Source organism: Lepisosteus oculatus, chromosome 15, assembly GCF_040954835.1.
Source record: "Lepisosteus oculatus isolate fLepOcu1 chromosome 15, fLepOcu1.hap2, whole genome shotgun sequence".
Lineage (NCBI taxonomy): Eukaryota > Metazoa > Chordata > Actinopteri > Semionotiformes > Lepisosteidae > Lepisosteus > Lepisosteus oculatus.
In genome coordinates this window covers 17,391,040-17,410,237 of record NC_090710.1, presented here as the reverse complement: position 1 = coordinate 17,410,237, position 19,198 = coordinate 17,391,040, and the positions used below count along the sequence as shown (strand labels likewise).

Genomic DNA, 19,198 nt, shown 5'->3' with positions numbered 1-19,198 from the left:
GATCTGTATCTGATGTCCAGGAGAAGAAATCAGATCCTCTGTAGTGTAGTGCACCAGAGGGAAGCAAGCACGCTTATGACTAGGGAATATGTGGAAGTTGGAATTTTAAAAACTGGGAATTGATTTTTAACAGACAAGCTTCCTATGATGTAGAAATAAAACACGTTGTTGAATTCAGATGTGAATTGTAAAATCTAAAGTCATTTCAGCATCTAGAGTTTGAAATGTGTATTATTGAACAAACTAAGGTTAAACAGAATCACACAGGTTTGTGCTGCACATACTGTAAGAATTAATATTTAAACAAAACTTCAACATGCAGTATTTTGTTTTGAAATGTGATGGCACAGATAAACTCAAAACAAATATTAAATGTGCCAGCTGACAGGGACTTTTCTAGTGGCATTTTCTAACAGAAAGAAGCTTTGTGCTTTGCTGAAGTTTCACCTTAGGCTGGTGTTTTGCCAGGGCACTGCGACACTGAACTCATGATAGAAGCAGTGTTTCTACAAATGACAATGCTTGTTTGTTCTTCTTGATTTACTCCAAAGAAGAAAAAAATGCTTACCCATCAACACAAAATATCAAGTTCACAGCCATGCCCCCTTGCTAAACTTGGAGATTAAGGACCAATACATTTCAGTGTGTTTAAGGCAGACAATTATGGTGACAGGAGGCATCAGCTAATAGAAAACTTCCTAATTTAGCCAACAGAGCCCTGGCATCACAGAGCCTATTTTATTTGCACTTGCAGTTAAACTGTTTGCTTGGATAAATAACCAGTTCTGATTTAATACTGGCATTCTTCAGCACATATTTTTTTAGATGTGATATAACCATCTATTGCTTGGTTCAAATACACTAATCAATACTCTGTTCACCTTACCAACTTGGTCCACAGGTATTCAAACAGCTTTCATTATTATTCAGACTAGTGTATTAGGGATAACGCAAACATACTGCAGTATATAGAGCAGTTAATTTGAATACATCAAGGGAGAAGAATCATTACACTTCTCTGTGGATGTGGCATGTTACATTGCACATATCTATAAATGTTTAGATGGATTGTCACACGCAGTAGAATGGGAGAAAGTCTACAATCTGAAACAGTGCGGCAGTGGGAGGAGCTGCGACGAAGAACGGTAAATTGGCGACGCCCCGTGAGAGGGGGCAGAGGCACGGGTGTGAGGTTAACGAGAAGCGAAAAACAAACAAACAAAAAAAGGAAATACAAAATTGCGCCGTTACAAAAAGCAGCGCTGCGCCTTCGGGGCAGAGCGGCGTCCAGGCTGGACTTACCCTATCTAGCGGTGTCCAGTCTGGGAGCAGTTAGGGAGCGCAAGGCCAAAAATAAAAATGTGTGCCGCGGTCAAACTTCACGGCAGGACAGGCTGACAAAGAAAAAGTTCGACCTCACACTCAAGCAGTCCCCTCCAGGACTGCCAGCATAATGAAGCTCCTCTTCCGACATGAAACCCTACTCATCCTGTCCGAGGGCTGCCAATTGTGGCTTTATATTGCCTGTACACCTGCTCTTCATTATGCTAAAGCAGTCCAACTGTGACTCCAGCCCTTCGTCCAGGGCTCCGCCTTCACACTGAACACGCCACTCGCATACCACCAACAGTACAAAGTAACAGCTTTGATTTAAAGGGGACTATAACCAGGTCATAGCTAGTGATAATGGCTGGAATGGTTTATTGGATTTGAGTTGAAGATGTTACAATATTGGAATATGCTCCAGATTTCCTTGTTGTTCTGTTTTGAGGACAATAGTACCTACCCATGTGTGTTTTTCTATAGTGATCTTTACACTTTCAGGTAAAACAAGTTCTGGATACAAAATTCCATTGGTAAAATGCCCAGGGTTACGACTGCACTTGCTGCCGGATCTCCCAGAGCCAAAAGCTTATCCACAGCCTATAACAAAATCCCACTACGGCATCTTGATATTTCCCTGGTGTTTTCCTTTGGCCTGCTAGAAAAACTTGTAGAAGATAGAATAGAAAAACTTGTGGTAGGAAGAGAGTCCTCAACCTACACACCTATTTCCTTTTTTATGGCATTCTCTGGGAACTTGTCATTCTGAGTCAGAGGAGGGAGGGTTGGAAAGTCCAGTTGATTACAGGAAGAAACTGGGTGTAAACAATGTGGGCCATTTGAAATCCCTCTGTATACTGATTACCCAGTGTCTCTACTTCGTTGGCTCTCTGTCTTCCTACCACACTGGCTCAACCCCAGCACACCCCTTAACCTGCCATCCCTTACTGCGTGTTAATTAATGGCCAACTAGTTACATATTTTCACTTTATTCCAGCAAGATTGCTGTGTGCTGTATTGTTTGTACACAAGAGAATGAAAAAAACAAAACATACTATGCCTAACCAAAACCTACGGGCTTTTTTATGCAACGTCAAATGATCATGGCCCCGGAGCTATTGTCCTCCTTCAACTGCTGTCACTCTGATATTAGTCCAATGCACCAAAGCTTGCACCCATTTATAAAGCTGAAGAAACTGGCTACAGTATCTTGTTCAATCGATGTCCATAACAGCAGCCAGGACACAGAATGACAATTTCTGTCTTGGCGAGGTTTTGAATTTACCAGAAAAAAAAAAATCAAAGCTAGAGACATGATTTCAAAGACAGCAGTGAGATAAGAGAAATGTCATGTCAGCCTGAGCTTGTAGGGGACGAAGGGAGGGGTGGAAAGGTCTGATTGGCAAGCTTTGGTGCACAGGCTCCGCAGAAGGGCAGTGATGTGGTGCCTCCCCAGTAATGACAATATTTTGAAGGGAACTAAGACAAATTACTCTGGGTAGGGTATGATATACCCCTGAGGTTATAGTAAGCTGTGCAAAACATTAAGCAAATAAATATAGGAACATTCCCATTAGGGAGACACTTTCAGAAAGCTAACATGAAATGGAAAATTCACATTTTGCTTTACTTATAAAGTATAATTTTACAATGTAAGTGTATTGGCTTTATTATACTTGTTTGAATGGTGTTTCGCCTTATTTCTTCAGTCCGTCCACATACTATTGCACATAATGTAATTCTTTATTAAAAATACATACAATTCTATAACTATTTAGGCTAATTTAGGAATTTACATTTCACTTTACATACCTACCAACATGAAAGTTGAATGCCTAAACAAGACATTAAAAAAATATGATGATCTGTATAACTTTCAAAGTGGAATTTTAACAGTTTATTATGAAACTTTGAAGAGTGATTCGGTTTCTTTAGTAGCATAGCTCCAAGATAGTTTTGTAAGGCATAGGAGAATGGCGAATTGGTAGATTCGTTAGATTGACAGATGTCATAATGAGCACTTTGCAATGGCCAGGATCTGCAGCCATTGTACTCCTATTTTGTGTATTCATCACCTGTATTAACAGCAATTGTTTCAATGTTACACAACTTAAAACTAGGAGCTTAAACTAGTTCTGCTACCGCTCTTCGAGGCAAAAATTGCATTTCATTAATGTGACTTAAACCCAATCACTCCCAATGCAGATCTATTCCAACAGTTAGAATTGAGGAAGTCTCCATCATCCTTCTTTCCACATTACCATCCATAGCACAGCATGTTTCCTTTAATTCACTTGCTGTTAAATAATTCTTTCTTTAGTTTACATGCATAAATACTTAAGATAATCACCCATCCATAGTGGACCTGGTATTTTGAGATTTGGAAGGTCCATGCGAATGTCCTAAATTATTAAAGGGATTCCCTGGGCTGCTTTCTGGATCAATCACTGATGTATGCACTCACACAGTTTAATCAAACATTGAATGACCTCCAAATAAAAAATATGTTTAGAAATAATATTGAGGTGTAAATCATAAAAACAATTTTGTTATTACATGACCTTTATTCAAAATTACCATTTTAGATCATATACTGTACATTATAATGATCGAACCCAGTATCTGGTGTCTATATTGAAGTCACAGCAGAATAAAGAAAATCTTAAATGACAACTATAAGGTTCGTGGTCAGGACTGTCATGCCACTGTATACGTAAAATTACTGTGTGAGACTTTCAGAACATTACTTAATATTTATTACCTTTCTTTTATATTGGGATTATAACCCATGCAACTGCAAGCTCACGTATTTTAATTAGAAAAAACACAGTCTGGACAAACTAATCCTTTGTCAGCATTTTCTTGTCTGGACATTCAAATACAGTTCCTGGAACTTTCTGGAAGCTTTAATTGAAACCCTATTTCCATACAGTTCAACAGGACTGTTGTGTTACCAAACAGAATAGTAGCAAGGAGATCCTTCAGTAAGATTCATCATCATACAAAAGGCCAGTATGCCAATTTATGTGCAACTAATGTTGCCTAAACATTATGCCACTGGTGAAATATGGAGGTGGAACTACTTTTCTTTGGGACTGTTTTGCATCTTTTGGTTCTGATGCCTTGGGTTGAATTGAACAATGAATTTAAGAATGTATGGACATTTGTCTGGACATTTCGGCAAAACCCTTCTAAAAAATTCGAATGTCTTCGGGTAGGAGGCTCCAGCTAGGTCAAAAACGGACATAGCGGCAAGATACTGAACCCAAGCACAATTTACCATCCACAAAGAAATGGTTGAGCCAACACATCTAAATCAATGTTCTTTACTAGCCGATGCAATCTCCAGACCTGAATTCAGCAACAAATCTAGTGGAGATGGAGAAATTCTCCGTGGATGAATAGTCAAAAGGAGGATGCATGAAGCACTGATTCTGGGGCTGTGAATAAGTTTGGTCCCTTTAAAATTTGGAAAAACCATTTAGCGTAAAACAATTGATATTGCCGTTTGCTTTATTGTGTTACATTTTTTTTCAAGTTTTCTGTGTAAAACCCATGCGTATGGCAGTTTGCACCCTTACAACTTCACGCAGTCTGATACATCCACTAGGGCTGTCCGTACACAATATGAGCAGTTCTCAGTATCCCCTGCCTCTAGATGGCAATTATCTAGTTACCATCCATGGTACTGAAGTCCTGGCTACCCTGCTCCAGCACTCAGTCATTGTTGGTCTCCCTTGGATATGTTAGCTTCACTGTTTTGCTATGATTAGCTTTTGCTTTGCTTGCTTTGCCTTGTCAGCCTGCTGTGAAGCAATCTCCTGCTTTGTCTCCCGACCCTGTGCCCAGATCTTTCTTGGCTTTGTCTGCTTTGCCAGATACCAGGGCACAGAGTGTACAGCAGAACCTATTCAGTGGTGATTCTGGTGACCTTCTCTGATAACAGAGACCTAACCAAAGAATCTGGACAAAGAATCTGCGATTGGCATCAGTGGGTTTACTCCCACCTCTTCCCACTCTGTCATGCCTGTATTTGTCCATCTCCATGAACGTCACCACGGAGCTTCCCCGTGGGGTTGTTCTTTGATACTCACCTTAGCTGACAGATTCTCCAAGGCTGATCACTTTGTCCCCTCGCCAAGGCTTCCATCGGCACTCCAAATGGCAAAGGTCTTCATCAATAAAATATTTTTCCTTTTTGGATTTCCCACTGAAGTTACCAGAGCCCTTAGTTTGTTTCCAGGTTCTAGTGAGCCTTCTGGAACTATCTAGGCATTCAAGTCTACCTCTCCTGGGGGGATTACCCAGAGTCCAATGGCCAGATGGAGTAGTGAACCAGGACCTGGAAATTTTGCTAAGATACCATGTTTCTGTTTTCCAGGACAATTGGGTAAGTCTGTTACCTTGGGTTAAGTTGTCCTTGAACATCCTGGCTAACACCTTGACAGGTATGTAATCTTTTAAGTGCTTCTATGGCTATCAGCCTCCACTTCTCAGGCTGTCCCAGGATGCTATGCCTGCTGCTGACGCGACTGCATGTGACCTTGAAGGAATGTGACAGCATGTCCACAGACATCTGCTCAAGGGTACCCAGAGACAGCAGCACTCTGCCAACTGCCTCTGTCGTGCTGTCCCAACAGAGAAAAGGTCAGCATGTCTTCGTTTGCCTATTTAAGGTGACAGACTATTGATGTTGTTACCTACCGCTTTGCTCTCCCATTGCACTTGGATGACACATCTTCTATGGCCCACCATGTTTCCCTGGTAAAGTCCGCTCTCACTAGCATTCTGTCTCCGGACCCATCCCATGCCTCATCCCCACCAGTGGAGGGAACACAAGCTAATTCTGGACTCCTAATGGGTCCAGGGAGTACCCACCTACTGGTCTGCCTCGTGTACTGGGATCCTGCCTGGCTTTCTCTGCTTCAAGATTACCCAGCTACAAACCCTGCCTGTATTTTTGGAAACTCTTTGAATTCTCAAGTGTGATCTCTGACTCTAGCTCCTCGTTCATCTCCACCTTTGTCTTGACACTCTGTGCACCAGCCTGCACCTGGATTTAAGTTCCTGCCTCTCCCAGAGTACTGGATTTATTACAATCCGAGCCCCAAAATACAAAAATTAATATCCCACAATCGTTTTCTTTCTGTTGAACAATTTATTTTAGAAACATTTAACAAGGGCATGAATAAATATGGAGGACACTATACATTTTTTTAGAAACAATATAAAGACAAACTAAAAAATAACACCCAAGAACTTGAAGACAGGCTTAAATACCAATGGCTTTTATTTTAAATCTGAAACAAGCCTTTATAAAATAAACAGATACAACCATACAAAGGTCACAAGTTATATTCATCTTCAAAAAAACCCACCTAAGTTCAAAAACTGGTTAAGAGAAAAAAAATGTGTTGGGATACCTATGGTTTCCGTAAAAAAAGGAGGAAAAACAAAACATTTTATCTTTATACAATTAAGAAAGAAAATATGACTGAAATGATTTCTCTACAAGCTGGAAAAAAATAGTTTTAAGGTCTTTCACAAATATGTTTTTCTTTAAATACTGAAGTGGAAATTGGATAAACACAGTGTTCATTTTGTGCTGTTAAAGAAAGTAAGCATAGCTGTTTAATCTTCTCAGCTTAATGCAACAAAGGTTTTTTTTAAGCCACTGGCACATGGTATATGTATTATTGTATATGTATTATTTGCTTGATACAATAGTAAAGGATTTATTCAGTGCAATATCTTCTTGTTATTATGTCTCTGGTTATTAAAGTAACGTTAAAACAATTATTTACAGATGTTTCCAGAAAATATTCACAAGACCTCCTTCAGAATAAATAAATTAAATATTAAAGGGGTTGTATATATTTTTTTCACAAATGCTGGATTTAGCATTGTGACTTTAGGATTGGAGGTTATAAATAATTAACAGTTTAAACTGGGAATTGTCATACCACTACAAAAAATAAATCTGGGAATGACTTAAATCTGCACAACCTCACATATTAAATTCTTCTGAGGAAATAAAATTAGCCGGTTGATGCCTTTTACAGCGCAACATAGGCATTAATATCTACTACAAAGAAGCCTTAAATCTCTTTAATTCAAAACAACAGGAAATCTTTGTGTATGTGTCCTCACGTACTCTTGGAAACAGTATCATTGTCAGCAGCACATTACCTCATCTGAAGAGAGCTTAAGGTTATGCAAAAATTGTGTTAAAAAGTCTTGCACAAATAGTTACATTTCAATGATAACCAACCCTAACCTTGGCACTTCCAGGTAGCAGGTGTGAAATATATTTCTGTCATTGCACTTTGTTCTTCCACTGCTGTGCAAACAACTAGGCATATACTGATCATCTATTGTGATAAATGGTTCTAAGTTCAAAATATTTTCTCCATTTACACATTTTCTTTGATTACATTTTTAGAAATTGGATTCAGGTATATTCTAAACTTTTAGCCTTGTACCCCAAATGCAACCCCTTCCTTATCTAAAGGAGTTCAGCACTCTGCTATATGCAGTTTCATTGTTTCTGCCATAGATAAGGAGAGAAGATTAGATAAAACAGGATAAAAGAACTTGCCTTCCTTTACACAAAAAAAATCGATCCTTAATCATACATTGCCTGGAAGAGATGTTGGCTCATTTCAATATAAGCTTCCTTCTCCTCCGGGGTCATCTGTTCAACCAGCTCTGGCCGCTGGCTCACTTCGTGATACAGGAAGGGCCGGCCAGCCACCAGCACGGTGGGCTCTTCTCCTACTTCTTCAAAATCATCTTCGTCCTCCTCCTCGTTCTTCAGGTAGCTCTGGGGTGCAGGGTGAGGGGGCGAATCCTCGTCAGACTCGCTGGTGTCGCTCTCCGAGTCACTGTGGTTGCCTGACTGGGACACCCCAGCCATTGCAGCTGCCCCTGCCAGTCCCGCAGCCAAGCCTGTGCCCTTCTTCTCGTGGATCAGGAGGGCACGCATCACCTCCTCGTTCTCATCAGGCTGCATGTGGTGCCCGTCTTCGCCCTCCCGCAGCCCGTCCATGGCCTCTGCACCTGAGGAAAACGAAAACATGCCACTAACATGAAATCAACACCACTCATCACCCTGCAAGACCAAAACAAACCACCGCAAAATGATTAAAGGTTTCTTTTCTGGCGACTTTAAATTAGAGACATTGTCTTTTAAAGCTTTTTAAAGCTTATTTGCAGTTTTTGAAAATCTCTTTCAAAAATATTTTCCATTGAAGGCGTTTATGCTAAATATTTAGCAAAACTGTAAGATTCACTAATTGCTCAGCATTTGTAGAGCACAGGACAATTTGCAGGGCACACACATCATGGCATGTACAAACAAGTCTGATAATGACGCTATCCGATAGGCTACTATCATTTTGGTCTTTACTTTTTTGTTTTTCTTCTGGATGTATTCATCTTGAGTTGTAAACAGACAGTTTGAACTCTGCAAAGTAACAGGATCACAACAGGAGTCAAGGAGGCTGGAGGTAAGGGGGTGGGGGGTGTACCTTTTGCACTGTCCATCCAAACCACCTTCAAGCCCAGCAAAAGGTTAATATGTTACTCACCTTTTATGGGTACACAACAGCCTTCTGAGAAAATTACACATAGCAATAAATCTTTTGTAGCAAATGTTCCTTAACTGAACAGCAGTTGGGCTGACTTACTGTGCTTTATATCATCAAGCTCGCTGTATGCACCCTGGACAGTGCTCTCTGTCAACCAGATGGGCCTTTCTTTGGGTGTCTTCCCCTCTCCAGCCAGCCGTTTCTGATCCTCCTGCTCCTCCATGCTAATGATGACTTTCTGTGTGTAGAGATCCTCATAGGCAGAGCCCTTCGTTGCCCAGTTCTCCCTATGGGGCCCAGAGGCTGCTCCAGCTGCAGCTGCAGCTGCCCGCTCCCTACTGGAGGAGCAGAAGAAATACAATAGCGTCACCAACAAGAAAAACAAGGCTTAGATGTTTTTATATGAGGTGCTTTGTGAAATGGAAGACACATTTCTTGCCTTTAACCACACATTCTCCCCTCATTGAATCCTTATCGCAACTGAAAAACAGCTATTCAGTCCATTCATGCAAACACTTTTAAACCCTTCAGTGGAGATCTTTGGTATCAAATTATGAGGTGAAAGAGGCTTTGTACAGCCAAAGTCCACTGGAAATGGAATTCATTACTCTTTTAAACCTGGCCTTAGAACACACTTACAAATGAATTGAACCATGGCTCAGCATTCCTATAAATTTAAGTCCATCATCATGTTATCCTGTCTAGGAAGATTTAGCAGTTTTCTATTACATTATGAAAAGACAACATCAGCAAATAGTGAACCAAGATTGTATTTTTGATCTTACTTAATGTAAGATACATTTTGCAAACATTATTTATAATTACTGAATTGTGCAGGAAAAAATACTAAACCTTAAGCTGTATTAATGACAAACAATGATGTAAACTTGATAGTGATTGGAAGCATTACTGAATTGTAACAATTTCAATATGACCTTTTGCTTTTCACCATAAAAATATGATGCTCAGTTACCAACCTTTGCTTGAGAGCTGGGATCTCAGCAGGCTCCGGTTCCAGTAAATCATAAGACAGATTGATCTCCTCCGTCTCTCGGAGGAGGATATAGATCGGTTCTATTTGATCATTGAACCTGGCCACCAGTGTCCGTGCATCCTTCTTTGGCAAAGCAGACTCATCCTCCTCTACCTCTGTCTGGCAAAATGTACAGCGGAAAGTTCCTGAAATATATGAAGACATACAATAAGTGACCATGAGTGATCACTGGTAAGGCCTACTGAACAAAATCAAACTTCTCATCTCAAAGTGGCCATGTATGTCTGCCAATGCTCCTCTAAGACAATAATATTCTGAGTATTGGCTGCGATCCCATCAAGGACTTTGGCTGGATAGGGAAAACGGAAGGATTAGAAATTAAAACTTTATACCACAAACAGCACGTGAGCTACTGCATGTCCAGCTGACCCCCATTATTAATAAGAACATAAAACGAGCTCCAAAAGGAGGAAGACACCTGTCCCACTGTGCTTGTTTACTGCTAAATCCCATTAAACCTGCATTGTGGGACATCTTCAAAATGATTCTGTTGCAGAAGTAAAGCTCACATCAAAGCAGGCTGAAGGTGTCATTCAGTGTTTCTGTATGCAGCGGACTTGCACTGGACGCAACAGTACAGTCTCTCTGGCCTCGAGTATCTGATATCATCAAAAGAACTGACATGCCTCTAGCTATGGCAGATAACAATCCAGCTGTTATACATGTTGGCATACATGACACTGGTATAACAGCACAGTTTCTATCACATTTAAACACCTTTAAAACAAAATGAGCATGGACCCAACCAGTCTTCAGGAGTCCTCCTAGCATTGGGCAAAGGCAAACAGCTTCACATATTAATCTGTCAATATAACACATGGATGAGCACATGTTGTGCAAAGGTGGCCTCGACTTTCTTAACCACTGGAAACATTAGACTGGCATTGATGTGGACAGATTACATCTGAATGAGATGGGCACAGCCAGTTCAGCACAAGGATCTACAAACAGATCCAGAAACACTGAAGATGAATGATCTTGAAACATTTCAGAACCACAAAGAAACTTTCAAGAATGAAAGAAGGGAGACAATCTAAGAAAGACTCACGGGCATGGGTTGAATAAAGACAAAAGGAGGACCCAGGGGAAAAGAAAACCAAGGACCAGATAAAGAAGTGCTGAAGGACTTAAGAAACTGTTCTCGGAGAAAACACCTAAAAATGCTAGAAGCATTATAAACAAAATGCACAGGATAGAAACTACCACATTAGCAGGCAATTATGAGGCCATTGGAACCACAGGAACATGGCTAATTGAGAGCGATGAAAATGAATGCAACATTAGTGAATACACACTATTCTGCAGAGAGAGAAGAGGGAGAGGTATAGCACCACATATCAAAAGCAGAGAAGCGTGGCCTAGAATACTGTAGATCTCCGAGTCTTTAATGAAATTTAAAATCTGTGCATAAAAGAAGTAGTTTGTTTGGCATCTTTCATGCTACTCACAATTGGAAAAACCACCATAAACAGAGGCTGCCACATGTGTGCAAGAACAACGTGAACAGAGTGCCCTGGTGGATGATGATGGTGACCACATTACGTTTATATCACGCTATTAATCTGCAGCAAGAACTTACTGTGCTACTTGCTCTTTAAGTATCTATCGAAAACTTTCTATAAATCCAAAAGGTTACTTTGGGACCCAGGAGAGGGTTTTACATAATGGCAAATATATGCAAGTTAAGTCCTATGACCTTGGGGGTGGGTGAATATTGTTAAAAGTGTGCATTTTAAAGTATTGCCGTTAAAATTGTACAATGCACTAGTCACATGTAGAATAGTGTGTACAATATTATTGCCCTGTAAGCAATCCAGGGAGGGACACAGGTTAAAGGAACATCCTACACTGAGAGACTGAAATCATATTCTTGAACAGAGAACACTACAAGGAGCATTAAAAATCCTGGAAGGAAAATGATAGTCAACCTAGTACAACCCTGCAAAACCCTGCAATATCAATAAGGAAACATGAACCAGAGGTCAGAATAGGGACAACTCTATGCAAAGTGTTATGGGACAAGCCACCCAGCCAGACTGAGTTAAGCTGATACCTTGGCATCTTTCAAGTGCAAATGAATGAGATCCTCATATTAACTAGTTACTAATTACCAAATGGGCAAAATCATATTGATTTGAGTGAGCAAGATCTCTGAAGGATAGTAATGCAGGCTGCCCTGCTCTTGCTTTTGTTAAAACTCCATGAAACAACCTGGTGCCCTCTCCATACAATGCTACTAACAATGTGCATATGTTGCTACAAGGTGCAACTTTCACATTACAGTTTACTAAATAAGCCAAATAACCTTGCAAAGACTCCACTTACACAACACTATACATATGTACAGATGCTTTCATGGAGTTCCCATAGTCAAATTACCCCTAGATATAAAGTCAATTAAAAAATCCTGCTGTGAGAACAACCGCCTAAGGAAATAAAACTAATATAAACCACTGCAGTCAAGCTCCCTAAAGTCTTTTCTCTTCCTTGGCCAGTTCACTGCACCTATTCAATCAGCTCTGCAACTGCCCCGCTAGATGTATTTTTCATAAATAAATATTTTATTCTGTCACAGCACTCACTTCAGTATCAACAGAAAGGGCTGACATCAAACCACTTAAAATAAAATACGCATAAGTCTCCCCCCCCCTTTCTGCATTCTTCAACACTCCTGAAATTTCAATTTCACTTCCTTTTTCCTCTCGAATATTCTGTGCTGGTTACAGTAAATGCAAACAAAATGAAAGAATAATGGAACCACAGAATTTAAAAAAAATCTACAATTTTGGCAGAAGCACCATTTTGACACAAGGAAGTTTGGGGAAAAAATATGAGTTTCAAAACTTTCATTCAGCACTTTGTAAAAACTGGGTAATTATCTTTAAAACAAATGTAATATCAGGTGTTCCACGGGGATCCATTCTGGGGCTAATTTTGTATTCTAAACTCTAATGTATATTACATTAAGGGAAAACAAAATAATTAAAAGAATGTCCTACAATGACAGACTGAAGGAATTTAACATTTGTACACAAGAAGGTTACCATGGGATCTAATCCAAATATTCAAAATCATTCAAGGCACTGACTGTCTACCCAGAGGATTTTCCTGAATCAACGGTAAAAAAAACAAACTACAGGATTAATTGGAAAATATATGAAAATGTATTTAAAAACAAAAAAGGAGGTTCTTTCTTATGCAAAGGCTTGTGGGAGTATGGCCTCAGCTACCCAGCTATTCTGCTGAAGGTGATAACCTTCTTCTTTTAGGAAAAGGCTGGGTGAAATCCTTGGATTAAATTGAAAATATCAAACAGGCTAGATGGGCCAATTGGCCTCCACTCATCTGTAACCATTTTAGTGTTTTTATATAGAATTTGATTTCTGTGCTTCATGCTACATCATTGCATTCACCTTAAATTGCATCTTTCTAGCTGCTAATTACTACAACACACCTTTTCATCATTTTATTTACCCACTGCCTGATAGATCGCGATGCTGGGATCCGATCCTAAGCATGCATGTCCGAAGAGCTGTGAAATCAGAATCTGGCCCAAGACGGCAGACACAGGAAATGTCAACTACTTCATTGAGATGTCCCTCGTGTTAGGCTCAGAAGAGCAGGATAACAACTCTGGACTATGTAAAGATTGTCAAAGGCTTATGATGATCAAAGTCCCACAAATCCACTTCCAAGAGGTAGCAACCATCAGGCTTGGGACACCCAGAAGTTTATTTTCTGCCACTAGGACTTTGTTTTCCTCTCCTCCGTGCCCACATTATCTGTAATATTGCTATATTCTTAATTACAAAACAAATATGTAAAGTGCTCACTGGCAAACTGTTACAAAGGGACTGTAGCAGATAAAATACTGAGTGTTTGCATTGCTGCATGTGTTCCATGTGTTTGCACTCTATTCCATTGTTGTATGTACTGTAGTATTTGTATTATAGTGTTCATCATGCCACCTTTGTTGTTTAAATTCCTTTGTTAACAGTTTATTTAAAGAATCACTTTTTTATAAGCGTCAACTAAACAATAAATACAAAAGATTTCCTTCCACAGCCACGAAGGATGTTTTTGCAAGACTAATGCTCTACATACAGTACTGCAGTGACATAAAAGCACTGTTTCCAAAGTATGACATTTTGTAAAACATAAAAGATGGGTGGGAGTCATGGGATAGAAGAACATTTTATTTTGTAGCCAGGGCTGTCCTTGGCAAAATTACTGCATAAACTACAATGTTGAACACAGCAATTGTACTAAAGAATGACACAAACACTCTTTCACAATAAAAAGACTTATAATTCATATAGCATGTGCTTATATGAAACCTCTTCCAGTTATCCATTATCTCCACATAAACTGAAAGCTTCATTCAAATCCTGGGGCTACAAAGAAGGAATACCAAAACTGCAAAATGGATTATGTCACAAATGAAGACATATTTCACAGATAAACCAACTATAATCCTAGACATTAAGAGATGTTTATTAATTCTGACGGACACCAGTCGCTTGCCATCCATCTTCTCACAGGGATGTGGAGAAAGAGCTTGGCCATCTGTTCCTGTGATTATTTTCAGCTCTAGCCATGTTTTTCTAACTGAGCAGTCACAGCAAGGACTGAGACTCCCTCATATTGAATTCTTGGTAGGAAAAAAAGCAAAGCCTGCTCATGAGTGTTAAAAGTCACCAAGCTGTGAGGCACATTTCCTAGAAAGTAAACTGGGGAAGATAGGAAACTGGACAAACTTTCACCAGTTATCCTTGTGAACTATTTTCTTAGCAGACTGTTGACAATGTCTGAAGATAGAACTGCAGTCCTTTTGGGGTTCATATCACACTGCTAAAGAAAAGGTGATATGCTGTTAAAATAAATTGAGTTCTGCAGTCAAAATTCCCAAAGCAGACAAAGTGCTTCACTTTTTCCTCAAGTGGTTTTTAGCCCATAGTGTCTGACAGATAAATGTACTGCATAACAAATGTCTTTTCTAAATGGTGTTCATAGTACACAGGGATTTCCATGCAAAAGGCTATAAATGACTGACTGCGATTCCAATTCCCAATATCGGTTAAAATATTATTAGACATTTGTTTTATTTTTAACACAACTATTCAAAACAAGCAGACAGCAATCATGTTCATACAATTCTTTACATGGGTACAGAGTGGTACCCATGTCAAACTTCATTTCTGGATCTGAAGCTATATACATTAAATATTTACTGGAATTTGCTAAACTGGAAATAATAACTGCAAATATTACACCATAGTGGTAACATTATTTTCTTACATACAGTATATATTTCAACTTATATGTCATGACAAATAACCACCAAAACAGGTGATAGATACTTGATCTGAATCCTGAATTAATCAAGGTTTATTAATCTTGAGTGATTCTACTACCTGAAACATGTCTGCTTCTTCTAAGTTAAAAAAATAATGAAGAAATGTACAGTATCCTTCTGCTGCCTGAGGCATGTTGCTCACTTCTACTTTAGTGAACACCTCAGTGAAATACTCATCTAGCACATCAATCCTTTTCGTTTGTCTAGATTTTTCTCATCATTGTCCTGAATACATGTTAATTAATCATATGCATTAGTGCTGCTGGAGTACTGAAAAAACTTAGTATTCATTTTAGATAAAAGATTGTGGAAGTCAAGAACAAGCTGACCGTGTGGTTGAAGGTGATACAATGGCTTCTTTAAGGATACAGATCTGAGAACCACAGACCATTTGGCTCCCAATGACCATATGGGCTTGATGGACTGAAAGGTTTCTTCTCATCTGTAAATTCTCTAAATTTCTTAGTCATGACCTTGCTTTAATATTCCATCTGAAGGACAGCACCTTCTCTAACAGTTTCTCTAGTCACTACAACAGAGCGATTAATACAGTATGTTTCACTTACACAATTTATAGGTGTAAACTAATATCTCCCATACTAGGCCCAACCTAGTTTAGCTTCTGAGAACTCATATGATCAAGGAAGGTGGCAATACAGCTGTCACACACAAAATGTTCTTATGTTATTCATATAAAAAGTGCCCAATCATCTCAGTTTTAAAGGCTCTTCAGTTTTTTCTACTCCTGTCCTTTGTGTCGTTTCACTTTTGATTCTGAAGTCCACTGGGTTGACGAATTCGTAATTCTGTGGATTTAAAATTTCACACAATATTTTAAATGTCTTTTAGTCTATCAATGCTTGAATTCAGTTTGACACTTCCTCATCTATATACAGAGACATACTGAAAAAGTCCAAACTACTTAATTTCTTCAGACGTTTAAGTGTTTTGTCACAATTAAAGAAGAAAAATATTCATAGCAAAGTAGAGGGGAAAATAAAAGGCCAAGTCTTTGGTTAGCCTTCTAAAGCAATCACTGAACGTTTTTCCACAGCACAGTTCTCCATTTTTTAGGACCTACTGCTGTGTAAAACAATTCATTTTCATTTTTAGCACTAATTCTCAAAAAATAGTGTAAAATGAGGCAAACAAATTTCGCAATAATCTGAAAAATAAATCAATATTAAAGGTTTAAGTCAGAATCACAAACATCTTCACACAGCTCCCACAGCAAAATTCTCATTTCGGCAAATCTCTTTATTGTCTTTCACCTCCATCTGAGAGACGGTACAAACAGACTACCTAAAAAAACTACTCATCCTGTTTTCCTTTGGTCTTGATGTCAAGAACACAAAGTACAATAAGGCAGAAAAATAAATGTGTTCATCCTTTTAGGGAAAAAAAACTCAATTACCAGGCTGAAAGAATACAACATCTAGAGTCATTATCAGGCTGAGGTACTAAAGGACTGTGCTTTTTTCCATGAGTTGCAAACTTATCACAAGTGAATCAGCATTGTTTTATGACGTGTACAAAAGAAGAGTGATATTTGGTAGGCTAAAAAAAAAAAATTGTGGAAGCAAATCATATATGTGGTTATAATTTCAGATGTCACAAAAATGTGGTATAGTTTGTGCAAATGAGGGTTCTATAATATTAAAACAAGAATGCACAAAAGCTATTTTCAACTACAGCACTTAAAAACCAACCTGTTAGGTTATAGCTAGTACTGGGTGATAATTCGATAACGATAATTATCGCGATATAATTTTCCGCGATATAATTTTAACAAAAGTTCGATAAATGTTCGATATACTGTATATGTTTATGCTTTGCGCATGATATGCGCATGCGCACAAAATACTGCGCGAGTGTGCGTGCGTGTTGCAGACCGGGCAGCTAACGTGGTGTTGTTTACCCACACGGTGGTGGCTGACAGGATTGACAGGAAATGAGCGACACTGAAGAAAATGTAGTGCTGCCAATGACCAGCTCGAAGGACGATGACATTGACGACAGAAAAGGTCATTTAACTTCGGTAATTTGGAGATATTTTGGCTTTTTACGATCAGACATAAAACAGAGCACTTTAAACTTTGCAGTCTGTCTGAGCCATCTTCTATGTGTGTTTTATCACACTGCAGTATTTAATTTTTCTATTAAGATATTTATTTTGTAAATTTTACTCATGCATATTTTGACATAAACAAAGACTTGAATACTCTCTACCTCAGATTTGTTTAATGTTTCTGCTGTTTGGCAAGTGTTTGTTGTGTTCTTAAAATAAAGAGTTGTTTAATTTACCAATTGACTGTCTGGTTTCTTCAACTTTCACTCAGGAGAAAAAATCTGCCTTTAAACTATAATAATCGATAATTATCGATATCGACTGATATGAAAAATGTTATCGTGATTACGTTTTTGGCCATATCGCCCAGCCTTAGTTATAGCTCAGGAAACCTTAAATATGTCTTAACAGTCACAATCAGCAAACCTTTAAAAGGCATTGTAAGAAAAGCATCTTACCTTAAGCTTACTATAACTGTATCAAGGAGATGTTATCTTCACAAGTATGAATCATACTGCAAGAAAAAAATGGATTTTTGTGTCCTCTTTAAATTATAGAAAAACTGAATTAGGAATAGGTACTGAATGATCTAAAAAGGTTCAGTCCTCATTATAAAGAACTACCATACAGGGTTTTTTTTAGTCTCTTTATAAGCTCCAACACCTTAAGAATTGCACAAAGCTGTCATATTGATCCAATTAAACCAATAGAGCTGATTAACAATGTGGAGAGCCAAGCTTGAATGAAAAAGACAGCACAGTGCTGACCTAAAAATAAATTTGAACACCTCATCCACAGAGGCTGTGCCATCTTTGTGATGATGAAACTATAACCTTATACTACTGTAAACATGTTCATTCCTGCAAGGGACAGTAGCAGCAGTTCTAGGCATTTGCTAGTCTACATTTTCTTGTTCATTAAAAAAAAAAGCTGTGCTTAATGCATAACTGAGAAACATGCACAAATCCCTGGATGACATTCATTTCAAACTTAATTACAAATGAAATGGAAGGTATTACAGGTTAGGTCATGACAATTACAAATCATTGCATTACAAAGTGTAACGCAATTTCCTATTTCTGTGGTAAAAATGTCCTTTCCTTTCCTTCACCTTTACTGCTAGTGCCAGGTTGTCATCCATTACTCTAAAACACAACATCACCACACAAGCTGAACTAATATTTATCCAGAAAACTCTTTTTAACACTATACAGTGCTTCACTTGCTAAAGCACAGCAACATATATTTAAATGAGCATTTTATGGCTTTTCTTATTGACATTTTGTTCTCGGTACACTACGCAATGCTTACTTTGTGAATTGTAACAAAACTGCAGTATGTTTCAGTAAGATGGGCCTTTTTTCGAATGATTGAGCTCAATCCTGCCTGAGTGTAGGACTTTGCCGTGGTTACAATACTAGGGGAGGAGAAAAGCTCAGCACATAATATCGTTATCATAATAAAGTACATGTCTAACATTGCAATCAAGGCAAAAAGGACAGATGAGTCTGTTGTCGCATTCCAAGAAGCAGAGCTGCCAACAGTGACTTCCACATGAATAAGGGATTTGAAAACCCTGCTACACCAGATACCCCCCTCCCCAGGAACTGCAAAGGCAGATTAAATAGCTCTGCACACCAGGGCTTGTCACTTGGTCGCTCTATGCTGCAGGAGACAGGTGCTGCTGGCAGTGTGTGCCCAGTGACTCACAGATAAACTCCATCCAGAAACACATGGAATACACTGAGTTTGACAGGAAGTCAGTGAGCAGCAAACAGCGTGGGCCAGTGTGTGATTATCTTTTTTTT

The 19,198-nt window shown here is 38.9% G+C and overlaps 1 protein-coding gene across 2 annotated transcripts in view; it reads right to left on the bottom strand.

Moving 5' to 3' along the window:
- Nucleotides 1–6,472: 6,472 nt before the first annotated feature.
- gtf2e1 (general transcription factor IIE, polypeptide 1, alpha) overlaps nt 6,473–19,198 on the bottom strand; it is a 52,960-nt gene continuing 40,234 nt past the window's right edge. For both annotated transcript variants that reach the window (XM_006639032.3, XM_015363860.2), the window contains exons 3-5: nt 9,890–10,091; nt 9,012–9,250; nt 6,473–8,382 (exon numbers count right to left, since the gene is read on the bottom strand). In XM_006639032.3, the coding sequence (XP_006639095.1) occupies nt 7,949–8,382; nt 9,012–9,250; nt 9,890–10,091 (875 nt within the window). In that variant the 3' untranslated portion in view covers nt 6,473–7,948. The remainder of the gene's footprint in view (nt 8,383–9,011; nt 9,251–9,889; nt 10,092–19,198) is intronic.